We start from the raw sequence: 17312 nt of genomic DNA on the forward strand, positions 1-17312 counted from the left end.
ACAAGTTAATTGCATTTATTGAGGGAGCGCAAACACTCTAAGATTCTGACCTAGTTTGTTTCTCTCAATGGAGTGGTGCCACTTTGGTTTTTACTGTAAGAAGCAGCAAGGGGGGGGGGGACCCCAAAAAACTAGTCTAAAAGTTATCAGAGTTTCTACTTCCTCTAAGAAATTGTGCTTTGGCTCGGAGAACGCCTTTAAAGCCAAGCTATGATTAGGTAAATGTAGCCAGGGCCTGACCTGCTGTTAACCTTTTCCCTGTGCTGAAGGATTCCCATTGCAAATAATGGAAAATGTCTTCAGTTTCTTAAGAGGCAACCGTTTCTGTTCCTCTGAGAAATGTAATATTGAACCCCCCATGAAGATGTGGTTTGGTTAACTCCACTGCTGTAAGCTGTGGTTACAGTGTCTTCAGTGGAACATTTCCTGAATACCTCACTAGGGTAGTAACATACAGTAGCTTACAGTGTAAGGACGTGTTTCACCTGCACTGTGAGATTATATTGGGTAAAAATGTTTGTTATAGTTTCAGCATTTTAAATCGAATGTCTTTTTTTTGTTTGTTTTTCTTCTCCAGGGTCGTCGATTAGCAGTGAGTCTTCCCCGGTCTCGTCTCCAGCCACCAATCACAGCTCACCAGCCAGCACACCCAAGCGGGGACCCATGGGTCCCATCATCGTACCCCAGGGGTGCCACAGCGTGCCAAGCACCCCTCCCGTGGTCACCATCGCACCTACCAAAACAGTCAACGGGCTGTGGAGGAGCGAAGGCCGACAGGTACCCCACTCTTCTACTGTCCTGCTGTTCTGCTGCCCTGGTGTAGAAAGCCATCAGGTCCAGAATTTTAACACTGTTTATATACCCTTGATATATAACAATTCATTGCTATCCGTGATGTTCCTCTTGTTTACACATATGTTGAGACATTTCTGACAGATGTGGGTGACTCGCAAAAGTGGGTCGAGTTCGGGTCGGAAAAACTTTTTCATGCTTTGCGGTTCGGGTTTATATCATGCGAGGGCTAACATCATGTAGTGGATAATAGTAAAAAAGGTAAATCAGAAGTGTGGGATTCTTTTGGAATCATAAAAAATGAATATAACGGACATGAAGGTCTTATTAAAGCGGGTCGGATCAGGTCGCGGGTAAGAATACGGTGTTGCAGCAGGTTGTGGGTTCGGGTCGGGTCCAGTAGTAGTGGGTCTGGTTCAGAAGCAGTTCATAAAAATCGGACCCGGGCGGGACTCTAACATCAGTATTAACACTAGACAGCACCACGTAAGTGCAGACAGTCAAGATAGACACAAATACAACTTAATATTCATTGCAGAGGGTTAGGCAGAGGTCGGTGTTAGTAATATTCATAACATAACACTTTGTTGTCCTGGTAATGTGTGAAGCATACAAAGGATATAGCCCTAATATGATAATAACCAGATTAAGTGGGTGTTGTACTCCCTTTCATTGTCATAGTGTGAGTAAACTGCAGTGGATTGTTTCAGCAGTGCTTTAGAGATTGATCCTGGGGACTGTGTGCTTGTGGGGCTCCCTGAGTTATCATTGCTGTCTCCCTTCCCTGAGCATTGTCCCATTGCATTCTGCACTAACCTATGACCCTCCATCTGCCCCCTCCTCTATTAGGCCCCCGTTCTGCAGAGGGGACAAAGATCTCCCATCTCCCTCTTAGAGGAAGGTTAGCGATGGGTCAGGCTGCCTGCGCAAAAAAAAAAGTCAACAGATGTTACAGCTCCCATCAAAATCCCTGATTTCCTTTGATTTAATTACTGGAAAGGGCTTATGAAGTCCAGAGTCCTGTTGTCTGATTTTGGCGCTGGGTGATTGCTTTGCTTAGTCTGGCCATTTTAATTTTTGACTAATGGAAATTATTGCCTTGTCAGTTAAAAGAAAAACCATCCAGTACTGAATGTTCATGGTATGTACACAGTCTTGTATTTTTTTAATGTAGCTTTTATCTGGAAATTCGAAGGTGTAGGCTGTGGTGAGACAGCAGATATTAGTTGTAGATATTGAAAAAGACTTCCAGTTAAAGCGTTTGCCATTTTTTTATTTTATTTTTCCTTTTGCGAAATTCAGCAGTATTGAGCATTTCATCGATATGGATTGAAATAAAAACACAGACAATAATCTGGAACCCATTTGGTTTTAAGGGACAGTCCTGTGCTGCATTAATATTCACAGCATGTAACACACTTTCATTTATTAGTGTGGTTTTTGTTTGCCTGTGCGGTGGTTGAAGCTGATAACAGGAGAACACATCTCTTGGCCCCTCCTGATTCAAAGGAACATCCCTGTGTCTCTTTTTAATGACTGTAGGTATCTGGTGTATTCATCCAACAACTTGTAATTGTTTTTTAATAGACAAAATTACATTTATTGCTCAATCAGAAACACATAAATGGGGAATCTTTTGAAAGACTTTATGACCCCATGAGCCTTGTAAACCTGTTTAAATAAAGCCGTGGCAAGTATTTGAATGCAGACATATTTTCTGTTCAGTAGTCTTTTCCTTATTGTTAGTGGTCGTAAGCAGTTTAGTTTTTAGAATACAGGGCAGCAGTCTGAAAGGTCATGGGTTCAAGCACTGGTTTGACCGCTCAACAGATAACCACTCAGGGAAGCCCTAGGGGGGTGGGGTACAGGCTATGTCACTCCTTTGTGTGGCTGCGCCATAGAAAACAATATAAAGGAGTTTTTTATATATAGGTCTATGACCTCCCTCTCAACTATTTGAATCTGCTTTTAATGCTAAAGGAAAATTCAAATTGGAGTCATTTGAATAGCACCACCCTGTGTGATACAACAAAATCTAGTTTTGCTTAAATAAAATTTGTTTTCTGTGACATTTATTTATTTATTTTCTGTTCGTTCTCCTTTTCCAAATGTAACTCCCAGACAGGTCCTCTTCGTTTTATGCAAGTTTAAACATATTTTCTTGTTTGTTTCGTTAAGGCAAAGGCAAATTTGGTACATTTGAAAATAATAGCTTTTACTGTAATGTATTTTGCCTTCATTTTTAAATTTGCCAGCTTGTCATGCTAATTATTTAAGGGACATGAATATAGTTCTCAATAAACTTGTTGTTGGACAATAAAAAAAACAACTGGTTGACTGAATTGGCCAAGGTATACTTTTGAAACTGGCCTGAGGTACAGTTTGGCCCTTGGTCCTTATACTGTCATACTAAAATCTTAACAGGCAGAGCAAAACCCCTGTTCATATTTATATAGCAAAGATTGCGAATCATAACTCTTTTTGCCTTCTAAAAAACATAATTATTTACATTTTTTGTTGAATGGTTTTCAGCTGTCAATGACTAATACAAATGTAATGTTCTTCATTAACTGTGAGTGTTGTAGTATTGTGGGCCCCATGGGATCCCTAATGAGTAGGGGAAGCCGACGATGACATTAGAAACACACACTTTTTTTTTTTTTTTTCCTGTTGTCAGGGCAGTTTTAGTGCACCATTTATTTAGTCTATAGCGACATGCGGCAACCTGGCAGTTGGTGACATTTGTAATCACAAAGTTAGCACATGCATTCTGTTATAACTGAATTAGAATGCACTAGTAATATAGTTAAGTACAACCACTTACAATAAAGTGATTTTGAGTTCTCTCTTTAAAGATGTTAATTAAAAAAAAAACAACAAGAATAAACTTTGCTTGTGTTTGAATGAAAGGAGAGGTGGCGTCTTCAGATATTAAAAAGCTCTTTTTAAATGCTCTCAGTCCAATAAAGAGATAATTCTGTGCCATTTACTTGGATATTATTTCACTGACATGACAATCTTTCTTCAAATTCTGTTAATGCATCTTGATATTATTCACCGGGAGGATAGATTGCTAAATGCCTGCATCCACCCAGTAAATAGAAGAGTGCTTTTTTAATAGCTAGGTTTCTACTATTCAAAAAGGCTGGATTCTTTGCTAGACAGATCAATCAATGCCTTGGGAAAAGGGAGAAAAAAAAGACGCGTTTCAAGTTTTACAGCTTGATCTCTGATTTTGAGTTCTTTTGACATTTCTGAACCACTTTTCTGCCTCGGCAAACATTTAGGGTGCTGCTAAGAGGTCCTAACCCCTCCTCCCCCCCACCCACAGCACAGAAAACAATTAGAAGATGTTCACTCTTTTGAAGGGTGGGGGGGAGCGGGGTTGGCTTATTGCCCAGTGAAGCACATTAAAAAACAAGGAGCAAGCGACATGCTGCTCAGAAAAAAAAAAACATTACTGCCATTTAATATTACATGTTAGCACATCAGAGTCGGGACGGGTCAGTGGCTCTCGGCATGCAGCCTGCATAGGAGCGGGGACAGCCTCGGGAGGAAGGTAGTGCTTCACAAAATGAGATTTTCTTTATTGCTGGAAACAGAATGGAGGCGGAGCCAACAAAAAACGCCTAATTCCATGGATACCGCAGGTCAATTTAACCCCAAACTACCCCCTTCTCTCATCTTACCTCCTTATCAATACATTTCAGATGTCACCAGGTTTATTTTTGCCACTGATGGGATTTTCTGGTTCATTTCTCCTGCGTTCAAGTAGAGGATCATAGACAAACAGACACTGTGGGTGAACTTGCAGCTACCACAGTCCCACCACCCTTACCTGGTGTTTGTGAGCTAGACAATGGCACTCTCAGAGTGCTGCTGTTACTTTTGTCTGTCATTTACCATATATGTACAGTATATAGAAAATACTTTTACAGAATATAAAAGGTAATTGGCCTTCCATTGTGTAAGCACTAAGGAAAACCTATGATTGACAGTGGTTTAGGCAGTATTTTAAACTCTAAACTGTTAATCTACAACTTAATTGTAAGTGGCTTGTAAAAAGATCTAATTAAGCTAACATTAAAGATGCATTTGGAGTTGTTAAAATATGCCCTGCCTGTGATGCAGAGGGTAAATGCTCACATCTGAGGAGCCCCAATCTTAACACCCTTGTTTGTGTCACCCCTACAGGCGGAGTCAGGGTCCCGGGGAAGCAGTAGGGATCGTCTAGGCCCAGAGCACTCCCAGCAGCAGGAGAAAGGGGGCCCCTCGGTTCCGGCCCACCTCATCGGGAACCCATACGCCTTCGGACTGAACCCCAACTCTGTTGTTCAGGACCCACGCTTCCAGCCTCTCAAGTGAGTCCTCCTTTTGTGAGTGCTTTTCGGTGCTATGCTTGTATTGTAATAGTTTTGGTCAGTTTTATGTAGGATTGCATTGCAACCCCTTTGTGGTGAGTTCAGTTGGTCTTACTGCTGGTAATGACTAAAAGTGTACCGAGGTGCATGCAAGTCTCTTTAAAAACAGGAGTGCAAGTTTAGTACTCTATTTTTATACTGCTATTTAGATGATCTTGTACATAAAAATTCAATTTTTGGCCATTGTATTGTAAATAACCCAGTTCACCTATTTTCTGGTATCTTTTTCCCCAGTAGCCTCCCTCGGCAGGTGCATCATGTGGTCCCCCCTGCTAGCGTCCCCGAGGATTACCTCCGCGGCTTCAGACCCTACCCCACACCCGAGGACCTCAGGATGTCATCGATGCCACCCCTGGGCTTGGATCCTGCCACTGCTGCCGCCTACTACCACCCCAGCTATCTCGCCCACCCACCCTTCTCTGCATATAGGTAAAGCTCTTAATAGACTTATTTTTATATCCCCGTTCTGTCATATAGAGCAGAGCTAAATGTTGTACTGCAGATAAAATATATATTCAGACGTACAGAAAAAGGACATGATCATTTGTGGCACTTGATGCATAATTAATAACTCACATTGGAAGATTCTGACCGCATTGTGCCTTAAAATGAACATTTTCAGGATGAATTACTTTTTTTACCAGAGGATATATTTTTAGTCGGGGGTGGGGGAGTGATGCAGAAGCTATTGTCTGCATGATCATTAAAAATCATCTAGACTAGGCCTCTCTAGAGAAAAAATTAGAAGCAATTAGTGTGCTTGTTGCCAGCTCAGTCTGAGACCCATTATTTGCTGTAGACTAATGTAGATGACCCCAATATATCAGCACACTTTGTGTGTTCACTCCAGCAGTGCTCCACTCATCACATAAACATTGTTAATGGTACTAATAGAACCCTGTGCCATTGAAGTTTTCTGTACTGCCTTTGTATATATAAGAGAAATTACTCACCGAGATATAATGCAATACTTACTGGTCAGAGCGACAAACACAACATGGCTTTGTACTGTGTACAGTATTCATCGACAGTGTTAATGGGATAAAATTGACACTCCTCTCTTTCTGCAGGATGGATGACTCGTTCTGTCTGTCAGCCCTGAGGTCTCCCTTCTACCCAATGCCAGCACCAGGCTCAATGCCCCCCATGCACCCTTCAGCGGTCCACATGCACCTGCCTGGAGTGAGATACCCTGGAGAACTGTCCCACTCCTCCTTGTCCGCACTGCAGTCCGAGCGCATCTCTGAGAGGTACCCCTTGCTCTCATTCTGTATGCCTACAGGACCATTCCATTTGTAACAGCACGTGACATTTGTTGTGTGGATTATTTATTTATGTATTTATTTATTTATTTTTTAACACAACGAAAGGTTATTTAGTTTAAATCTTCAGCTGAAATTGAATTCCTTCTTGGGGTCTGTTTTTCCATGTTCCTCCATACCTTGGTGACAGTTTTGTTTGTTTCCATTCCCCCTAAAGACAGTTTCAAAAGACACAAGCTCTCCCTTTTTTATTTGAGCCAGGGATGTGCCTGTACAATTTGCAACAGTAGAAGGTTGTCAGTGTCATGCTTAAGCTCTGTTGTATCTCAGAAATTCCCAGGCTTTTGTTGTGCTGATAATATTTTATAAGAAGCACATACAGAGCTATCAGCATGGGGTTATAAGGTAATAATTTCTAAGAGTAAATATCTACAAATATTTACAAAACTGCATGGGACACCTCACTGGGATTATATTAAGATTGATAAATGCACAGAATGGCAAGTCAATTGCCCAGAGCTAAAGAGGAAGAAAGTGTCCACAAAGCTCTCGTTCTGCATGCAGTAACACTGTTCTTTTTCTAGGCTCCAGATGGAGGATGAGCTGCGGCATCGTGAGAGGGAGCGTGAGAGAGAACGGGAGAGGGAGCGGGAGAAGGAGAGAGAGCGCGAGGTGGAGCGGGAGAAGGAGAGAGAGCGAGAGCGTGAGAGGGAGAGAGAGAAGGAGCTGGAGAGAGAGCGGGAGAAGGAGAGGGAGCGAGAGAGGGAGCGTGAGAGGGAGAAGGAGCGGGCTCGGGAGAAAGAGCTGCAGGCCTCCAAAGCCCTTGAGAACCACTATCTGGCCGAGCTGCACGCCCTGCGGGGCCAGCCAGCCGAGGACCGAGCCAAACCAGCGGAAAGACTGACGCCAAACCGGCCCGGTGAGACCCATCATTCACTAAACCTTTATTATGTTAATGCGTCATAGCTAATCATTTCCTGTGTTGCATTGCTGTAACTTTTAAAAACCTTTGTTGCAGTTACTTTATTTAACAACCTTAACTAGTAAAATAAATACTCGCTGTCACACCAATCACACAACACATTTCCTGAACCATACCTGCTTTCTTTAGTTACTTTTAAAGACCTGTTAATAACCCCAGAATTGAAAGTTTTAGCCAAGTGATTGGCAGGCTGTATATTAGGCTGTGGGACTAATATCTCTCTCTCTCTTTTTTTTTTTCAAAGATAAAGCCAAGGAACCTGCACTGCCTGCACCCAAGCCAGTGCAGCCAGGTGTCCACCCGGCGCCCATCCCTTCGTCCCACCTCTCCGTGCCCAGCCTCATCTCCAGCCACAGCGGCTTCCTGCCACACGCCGGGGTACCAGGACTGGTAGGTGGTCCTGCGGGGGCCCTGGCAACGGCCTTGCTCCTGCAACGCACCAACGAGGAGGAGAAGTGGCTGGCCAGGCAGAGGAAGATGCGGCAGGAGAAGGAGGACCGCCAGTTCCAGGTGTCCGAGTTCCGCCAGCAGGTCCTGGAGCAGCACCTAGACATTGGGAGACCACCTGAGGGGGACCCGTGGAGTGATGGCCACCGGTAAGGGCTTATCGGTGGATTAATATGGATACAGATTCAGTGGGTTTTAACCCTGGTCTTCAACTAATAGCCAAGTGTTTTGTTTCAGCTTGTTCTTTTTAATTTTTTATTGCAGTCTGATGGTGAACAAAGACTGTAATCGCTGTAGCTGCACAACGTTTAGAGTCTCAAAGTGCTGTCGTGTGTGCATACTTTTAATGCATACTTAAAATTAAATATTTAGTTCCTGGTTGGAAACAAAAACTAAACTGATACTGGATTACAGTATATAGCAGGCTTTATGAACCGCCATTTTAATGGCTATGTTGCAAAAACTGAAAATAAAATTCTACTGATCAATAGGTTTTAAGACAAGTAGAGTTATAGAATGGGAGCTGTGAGCTGAGCTGCAGAAATTGTAATTCATCTAGTGTCCTTTGACCTTCGTTGACAAGGGGATATACATACAGTCCTACCCTTTGAGCTTAATTTTTTGGGATACATACTGTATAGTCCACATATGAGAATATCGAGCATAAATCAATACATGCAATATACGGTTAAGAGTAGTACAGAGAATTTGTCATGCATGCTGCAAGTATTTCCCAGCCTTTCTCAGACAACAGTAGTTACTGAGTAAGTGCTTTGGCCCTCTGATCGTATATATACCCTGCCAACAAGGTCTTGTTGTAGAATATGTACTTAAGCACTTTCAGTGTGATTCCCCTAGAACTATGCCATCCTGGACGTGTTGTAAGAACATCTCACTGATATGACAGCTGTAGCCTTTTCAGCAAACTAATAACTAAAAGCTGAAAGTTTGAGCTGATTATTACTGTGCATTTATCCAGTCGGCCTCGTTTGAAGGCTTTCTGGCTCTTTGTTTTGTCAAGAGGAGAACATTTAAAATGGATATGGCAACAAGGCGCTTCATTATAGACTGCATTTAAAAAAAACTGAAGCTGAAAAAATCTCTAAAAGAAAAATATCTTCCTATTACTGCTGATATTTGTTGATCGGCACTTGCTTTCGGTTGGGTTATTAAGCCGGTCCCACCCATTCAGCCCTCTCTGTTGACAAGGCCTGGTTGTTGTTTTTCATCTGGTGGTTTAGCACTTGATGCAGGTTTAGGAGGAATAGCAGGAGTTTGTGGGTCAGCCACAGAGTGGCTAATTCTCCCTTTATCCTCAGCAGCTTGTATAATTCCAGATTTTTGTAATGTCTACTTTTGGCCCAGCTTTTGTGGCATTATTGAGGTCAATCCTAATTAATACTACAATACCAGGCTTGTGCCTGGGATGTGAAGTAGACAGATCCGCCCTGTTGGTAATCCTGATTGATAATTATGTTCCCTGGCACCGAGCAGAGAGATTGCATAAAAATAAATGAGCAGGGCAGAGAGCTATGATTAACACAGTCTGATTGGGAGGCGGATAGCTGTTTAATTAACTGGTTTAGTTGATTTAACAATGAAGCGTTAAATGTATTTCCAGTTTTATTTTTAAAATTTTATATTCTTTGTCCAGTATATTAAAATTATAGATATATTAAGTAATAGTAAGTCAAACAAACTAGTTAACAACATTTCAACCTAACATTTTTTTTACTGAATATTTTACTATTGTGTCTTGTATTCCATAGCTTTTCTGTTTTGTTTGTCATAGTGTTCTGTTTAATTTACACTGTTAAAATATTTTAAGAACAATAGTATTTTATATTAATATAAATAAATGTTATATTAAGCAAAAGAAAACAAGTAAGATTACTTTTATTAAATATGTCTTAAATATTTTAACAGTGTAATGGAAATAAGTGTTATTTCAAGCAGTAACAAAACAGAAATCAAAAGATATTTGCAAACACTGCAATCACAAAGACACTGCTCACGCATTTTTTTTTATTTTTTTTTATCAGACCTGTCCATGAATCAATGATGCGGGAACATCTTCAGCATTTGGGGGCCCCACCGCCTCTCATCTCTCCCAAACCCCAGCACCCTCCTCCCTCCACCACGCTGTGGAATCCTGCCTCTTTCGTCGACAGCAACCCTGAGCGTCATCGGGCCCATGAGCCTCTGCACCCTGGTCACTATGAGCACGCCCGGCAGGCCCTGTCCCTGGTGAAGGGGGAGAGGCTGTACAGCTCCGAGAAGCTAGACGAGAGTGCCAAGAGGAAGGAGGTGACAGAGAAGTACCAGCCCACCCGGGGGCCAGGCACCCATGAGCAGGGGGGGCATTCCTATGGCACCTTCTTAGCAGAGCTGGAGAAATCTGCACAGACCATCCTGAACCAGCAGAGGGCGTCCCTGTCGCTGCCCAGTCAGTACAGCGAGCTGAGTGCCTCACACAAGGCCGGCTCCTCTCCCTACAGGAACCACCAGGTGGCGTCGCGAGGCCCTGACCCCATGCTGGTCTATGATGAGTTCATGCAGCAGCACCGCAGGCTGGTCAGCAAGCTAGACCTGGAGGAGAGGAGGAGGAGAGAGGCCAGGGAGAAAGGTGAGGGTGACTGCATGTATCTTTAATCAGTACTGCAGTCTATTGTTGAAGCTGTGCCTAGACCTTTGTTATGAGATGCTATTCTGTATGCTCTGGCTGTAGGTTATTGTGACCTAAGTTTTTTTTATGGAACTGACATGTGCTTATGCCCTTTGCAGGGATATCTGGGTTATAGTGTCATGTTTCACCTTGACACTAATAAACATCTGCTAATTAAGTGTTTTAAATATCTTAGATTGGCCAGGGTGTCCTCGGCTCACTGCGCACCAGCGACCCCCGTAGTCTGGCTGGGCGCCTGCAGGCTTGCCTGTTAGCTCACCGAGAGCTGCTTTGTCCTCTGATGCTGTAGCTCTTGGGTGGCTGCATGGTAAGTCCGCAGTGTGAAAAAAAGCGGTCGGCTGACGGCAAACGCTTCGGAGGACAGCATGTGTTCGTCTTAACCTCTCTAGTCGGCGCAGGGGTGGTAGTGGTGAGCTGAGCCTAAAAATAATTGGACATAACAAACTGGGAAAAAGTAATAAAAAAATAATAATTGGCATCGACTACATTAAAAAATAAATAAATAAAACATTGTTGGGTCTTATCAGGTCCCAGTGATTCAACACCAGCAACAGAAGTGTCTCCTGTCCTGGGTCTGTATAAAGCAGCATGTAAAATTTTACAATTTTAATTTTGCACATTGTCGCTTTAGATTATGCGGTAAAGAAAAACTGGCAGGAAATTAATGCGTGACATACTGATTTTTATTTTTAAAATCTAAGTGTTTAGCTAGTCTTTGCTTATTTAACAAGAAACCAAGCTAAGACTCCGCTTTTCTAATTTAGTTTAGCTTCCCTGTGAGTTCTCCCTCTGTGTCACTTCAGCATGGCTGACTGCGTTTAAGGCCTTCTCATGTATTGTGCCCGGACATGAACCTGCCACCTCGCCTACAGCAGGGTATGGTGTGGTAGCCACCAAGCTGACTCTTCAGAAATGAATGTTACTTTTTTTTCTTCTCGCTTCCCTGCTTAAAAGTTTTATTTGTTGGCTAATTAAGACAGCTGCTGACAGGATGGAAGCGCAGTTGATGTGCTTTGTTGCCGACACAGCATGGCGAGCAGCTTGTGTTTCTCGCGGGTTGCCTGTCACTTCCCTGCCCCAGCAACGCTTTGTTTTCTCTAATTAGGCTATTACTACGACTTGGATGACTCCTATGATGAAAGCGATGAGGAGGAGGTGCGAGCTCACCTTCAACGAGTCGCCGAGCAGCCGCCACTCAAGCTCGACGAATCCTCCGAGGTATTAACTCATACTTATGTTCTTGCTTATTTTTTTCCAAATGCTGCTAAAGTACAATAATGATACAACGTGCCATGCACCAGGAGATATGTATGGAACGGTTAGCTGCAGTTAGACGGCCATTGCTGCCCCTGGTCCTAGGATTCTCGTCCCTGTGGTTTCGACCCCAAAAGTGCTGAAAGAAATTTTTACCATTTACTGTTTGCAGACCTGTTTCCATTAGTGGTCCAGCTCTTAGCCTTATTTTAATGCAGGTAAATGGCATTATATGTAGTATATGCCCCCTGAGTGGCTGAGCTAAAATATAAACTCAGCGGGTCACATTTATCAAGGTCAATACTATTTTTTGTGAAAGAACTGGTAAAGGACAGTGGAGGCACATGTCAAGTAATTTTGTTAACAGTTTTAATTTATTTCAATATAAAATGGAGCAAATTGTATTTGTATGTAATATTTTGAGTATAAAAGCTCATACAAGTTCCAAATGTTTACTTCAGCTCCAACTAGTTGGTCATGCTGCCTTGAACATTAAAGATTAGAGTAGACATGGCCTCTTAGTCCCCCATCTTTAACCTCTAAGGCCATGCTGCTTTTCAGTCCTTGAGCGATAACCACCAAACCCTTCCTTCCAGCCCCTTACCAAACACAAAAAGCAACTTCATCCAGTTCTTCACTGGCATGCACATTACAGTTCTTGCTGTGAATGTGTATTTTTTATCTGTTCTCCCTCCTTGTAGAAGACTGGCTTCTTGCAGGTGTTTGGTCTGACGACTCGCTCTCACAAGGAGGAGCTGCTGGAGCAGAAAAGGCGGAAGAGGAGGAGGATGCTGAGAGAACGAAGCCCCTCCCCACCGGCTGTCCAGAATAAGCGGCAGACCCCTCCACCGCCTCCTCTCAGCACGCGCTACACCGCTGACCAGATGAACTGCAGCGCGGAGCTCGAGGAGAAGAAGAGATTCCTCACCATGTTCAGCCTGTCGCACATTAACACCCACCAGAGAAAAGGTAGGGTTGGTGCTTAGTCTGAGGTAAATCTATAAAATGTGTCAATTGCTGAAAGATCTAAGACCTAATTGCTGAAAGATCTAAGGCATTACTCAGATATTTGTGGTTTTATGTGTGACTTCACTAGAAATCAGAACTGCCATTTCTGCAAAGCTACTTAAACAGCAGGATCCCTCCTTCTAATCAGCGAATAAGAACATTAGCCTATCTTAAGATAATTTACTTTAATTAGTAAGACCATTTTACTCCATCCATTTGGTAATGAGCAGTTGTGCAGTGCTTTTAAACAGTAAAGCTTGATCTGTAAGTTACAAATTATGGTACTATTTCTCATTTTCTCAGCATAAGGCTAAAATTGTCTTTTTATCTCACGTAGACAATAAAAAAGTGGTGGAGCTGCTGCAAGCAATAAAACAGAAGAGTGGGACTCTGGATTCCATCAAGCACTCCCCTCACACCCTCTGTAAGAGCCCTGCAGCTCCTTCCACCGGTGAGCCAATATTTCAAATGGGGAATCAACCTGGCTTCTGAGTTTGTTTGTCTATACTGCCAGTAGTATCATCGTAAAGGTCAACTCTAGACTTTGTGAAATTACATTATCAAACCATCTCATTCTAAAACTGAACCGATATTCCTCCAAACTGACTGCAAAAGCTTTACGAGATAGCGAATTAATGGTCAGGCCCAAAATGAACCAAATTATAATTACACATGGGTTTAGTATGGATAGACAATAGAATAGTTTATAAAACAAATAATAATAATACTTTTGGGTGTCACGTTTTTCAGTGGACCAGACAACATTTCACCCACTCTCAGACTCTGAGATGCTGCCCAGCGCCACAGCAAGCACTCCCTCCCTTCTCGATACCCAGAAAGCCATGGACACTAGCAGGCCAGAGCATCTCCGACTGTCCGAAGTGCCCAGACCAAAGGAAGCAGTGGCAGCCGCAGCAGTACCTACCTTCCCTGGCGGGGATAAGGCCAGGCTGGGTGAGGGCCATGCTGTGAAGAACACCAGCCTCCTGAACAGCATCCGGGCTCAGAATGCACCCAAGGAGGCCCCCCTCAGCCAGAACGGCAGGAGCAAACCCTGGGAGAGCTTCACAGCAGAGGAGTTTGCCCACCAGTTCCATGAGTCAGTGCTGCAGTCCACACAGAAGGCCTTGCAGAAACACCAAGGTAAGTGGCCTGTACAGAACCACAGCACACATTCAGCTGAACCAGAACCCAACACCTTTTTCTTATCAAGTTTTTTCTTATTTTGTTTTTATGTAGGATCCGCAGCAGGGCAGGTAGCCGAGCCAAATCACAAGCTGGACTCTTTGGTCCATTACAACATTCCTGAGCTGCAGTCTTCTGTCAGGGCACCCCATCCGCAGCACAACGGACAGCACAATACCACTGCGGCACGGAATGTGGTGCGGGAGGAAGAGTCCGAGGAGGAAGAGGAGACGGAAGAGGAGGAGGAGGAGGAGGAAGAGGACGAAGCTCCTCGACCAAAATGGCAGGGAATCGAAGCCATCTTCGAGGCTTACCAGGAATACATTGATGGTAAGCTGTAATAAATTGGAGTTCAGATATATTGTGATAAGGAATTAAAATACTGTACTATCCTCAAAAATGAATGTTTTACATCGGGTTGATTTATTATTATTGTTTTAATACTTTTTGCAGTTGAAAGCCTAGTTGCCAATTACTGAGCTTGAAGACTTTCTCTGCATGTTGCAAAACAAAAAAATTCCACAGCAAGCCTCAAGTGGCGGTCACACACAACCACTCAATAACTGAAATTGTATAAATGATGTAGCCAACGGCATCTTTGGTTTGGATGCACCTCTGCGCTTCATTGCTACCAGACAATACATACACATTTATTGCTACAAGCTGTTGTCTGTAGATTTTTGGGGACTCTGAGTGTAAACCAATTTCATACAAACAGGACTAGCTGATGTGGGTTGGACAAAAAAAAAAAAAGACGACTGCAATATATAGCACATACTTCTGGTAAAATGGGTTTCTAGAAATGCAGACATTAAGTAACAGCTTCACTTTCTGTTTAAAACTGAAGAAAAACAGTTCTTGGATGGCTAATCTGCCCTGCTGCTGAAATCCATGTCTGGACTCAGGACTGCCTGTGGTGCTGCAGACATCTCTGCTGATGATGTTAATGAGCGAGGGTGGTTTCCACAGGCTCACAGGCTGTCATTGTCTTGTGTTTCTTCACTTTCACAGAGCACAGTATCGAGCGGCAGGTGCTGCAGACCCAGTGCAGGAGGCTGGAGGCTCATCACTACAATCTCAGTCTAACTGCAGAGCAGCTCTCACACAGCATGGGGGTGAGTTCACTGGCCGCCTCAACAGCACTCCTGCAAACGAAGCAGCCCCAACACTGATTCCATCGCAGGGCAAGACGATAATTAGGATCTCACCTAAATCCAACATGAGAGCACAGCTGTCTCCTACACACGCTCAGTATTGAGGATAGTGAAGTGGTATTTACTTCAGTATCATGTGTTCTGCTCACATTTTGTGAAAGATTATACAGTGATAATGCTTGTGTGTTTGACATTACAATTGGTAAATGTATGTCTTAATGAGTGTGTTTTCTAACCTCTTTTATTTTAAATATTTTTGCCTCATTGATTACCAGGAGCTCATGTCCCAGAAACAAAAGCTGGCCTCTGAAAGGGAGAAGCTTCAGGCTGAACTGGACCACTTACGAAAGTGCCTTGCACAACCACAGATGCACTGGTCAAGGGGATACTTCAAGGGATACCCCCCCAGGTGACATCCCTCCTACCCTGGGACCCCAGAGTAGCAAAAGAGAATCTATTTTATTACCTGGATTATTTAAAGAACATTTCCACAGCGAAGGACTGAAGCTACAAGAACTCGTGAATGTGCCATGCATGAGAAAGACACTCCACAACTGAGTATTAACCAGCAGATCTGAACACACCTTTAGTAACAGGAAATACTACAGTTAAGAAAAATCTAATCTCTATGTGAAACTACCTTCTCAAAATGCTTGCATCCAAATGTGTCAACATTCGCCCTGTGTCACATGACATTGAGCCTATTGGATACAAGTATGTCCTGCTTTTTTTTGTTGCCATAGTAGCCCAGTAGAAAGAGGCCTAGATGGATTTGGTTCTAGAGGATTAAAACTTGGTACAATGCAACAAAGTAAAAGAAATGGATATATTTGAAAACACTTGAAGACAACCACCCCTAGCTTCTCTCTGGTAAATTAATATAATACTATAATACTTGAGACTTTCATATTCTCCAAATGGGCTTTCCACTGGAAATGCACTAAAGAAACAACTGAAGAATACAATTGAGTTACTGTGTTACAAGCAACATCTTTTGAAGGAATACGTGTGCATTTTGGAAAGATTAAAAAAAACAAAAAAAACAGGCAATGTTTTATTACAAATCGGCATTTTGGAAGTAAAAGAAGAAAAAAAGAGGTGCTTCAGCCTTGTAATGTACATAAAATTAAAATAATTTTGTATGTTTTTATTACTTTAATTATTGATATTTAAAAAAAAAAAAAAAAAAAAGCCTGCCATTTAATATGTTAATGCTTTTTGGCAAAAAAAAAAAAATGCTTTTAGTGTTTGTACTGCTGCTGGTCAGGATAAAAAAAAAATTGTGAAGTGTTTTAAACAGAAAACAAAATCCTTTTTTTTTTTTTTGTGGTGCATGAGCTGTCTCACCTCTGTCTGTATTGCACAGGTCAAAGGTTATTGTTAAAGACATGTATTACGACCTTCCTTCCTTCCTCTTGCCATTTAATACATTTGAAGAAGTAAACCAAACAAGCCCTTTGTTCGATTCAACAAATCCAGAAGAGCTGACATCTCTACAAATACCTTGCTTCCACAAAACCATGCAAAGTAAGAGAATGTTAGGATAGCATGAGTCTGTTCCCATCTAAACCAAAGCGCTAAAGCATGTGAACTGTACCAGTACTGGGAAACGGCTTTGCTGTCTTGTGCTGCGTTGTCACACCAGCACTGCAGAGGCGCAAATACAGTTAACTCTTTCAACACCCCAGACCTTTATACATATCTCAAAACAGCAACTATTTAATTAGTTAACCTAATAGTTATCTTTCTCTCCAGTTAATGCTGAAAGAGTTAATTAATATACTGATGAAACAATCACTTCCATTGAAAACCAACAACAGTAGCACAACATCTTAAACCTGTCATTACCAGTACAGTTCTTACATAGTCAAGATGTGGAAACCAGACTTCACTAAACCCCAGCATCCGAACTAAAAAGGGCAAGGTTTTTTTTTTTTTGTTGTTGTTTTTTTTTTTTTAATTGTTACAAACTGCTGCTTGCCTGTATACCAAAATGTTTCAAATGCATGTTCTGGTTAAATACAGTGACAATTTCAAAAGAGCTGATGAGGTAACCAGGTTAGTTCAGGGGTCGCCTGCTTTTGAAAGCTGATATTTATTAGGCATGCTGCCTGCTGCATG

At 42.5% G+C, this 17312-nt stretch overlaps 1 protein-coding gene across 9 annotated transcripts in view; it reads left to right on the forward strand.

Moving 5' to 3' along the window:
- Positions 1–16236, forward strand: part of gse1 (Gse1 coiled-coil protein) — a 243310-nt gene extending 227074 nt beyond the window's left edge. For 6 of the 9 annotated variants that reach the window (XM_041222056.1, XM_041222062.1, XM_041222061.1 and 3 more), the window contains 15 exons: positions 578–777; positions 4987–5153; positions 5448–5642; positions 6284–6463; positions 7060–7394; positions 7702–8053; positions 9947–10530; positions 11118–11162; positions 11696–11808; positions 12546–12813; positions 13190–13303; positions 13603–13995; positions 14092–14367; positions 15049–15152; positions 15467–16236. In XM_041222056.1, coding sequence (XP_041077990.1) covers positions 578–777; positions 4987–5153; positions 5448–5642; positions 6284–6463; positions 7060–7394; positions 7702–8053; positions 9947–10530; positions 11118–11162; positions 11696–11808; positions 12546–12813; positions 13190–13303; positions 13603–13995; positions 14092–14367; positions 15049–15152; positions 15467–15604 — 3464 coding nt within the window. In that variant the 3' untranslated portion in view covers positions 15605–16236. The remainder of the gene's footprint in view (positions 1–577; positions 778–4986; positions 5154–5447; positions 5643–6283; positions 6464–7059; positions 7395–7701; positions 8054–9946; positions 10531–11117; positions 11163–11695; positions 11809–12545; positions 12814–13189; positions 13304–13602; positions 13996–14091; positions 14368–15048; positions 15153–15466) is intronic. The other 3 variants (XM_041222058.1, XM_041222060.1, XM_041222059.1) reach the window with 3 other exon arrangements.
- The last annotated feature ends 1076 nt before the right edge of the window (positions 16237–17312 follow it).

Source organism: Polyodon spathula, chromosome 21, assembly GCF_017654505.1.
Source record: "Polyodon spathula isolate WHYD16114869_AA chromosome 21, ASM1765450v1, whole genome shotgun sequence".
Classification (NCBI taxonomy): Eukaryota; Metazoa; Chordata; class Actinopteri; order Acipenseriformes; family Polyodontidae; genus Polyodon; species Polyodon spathula.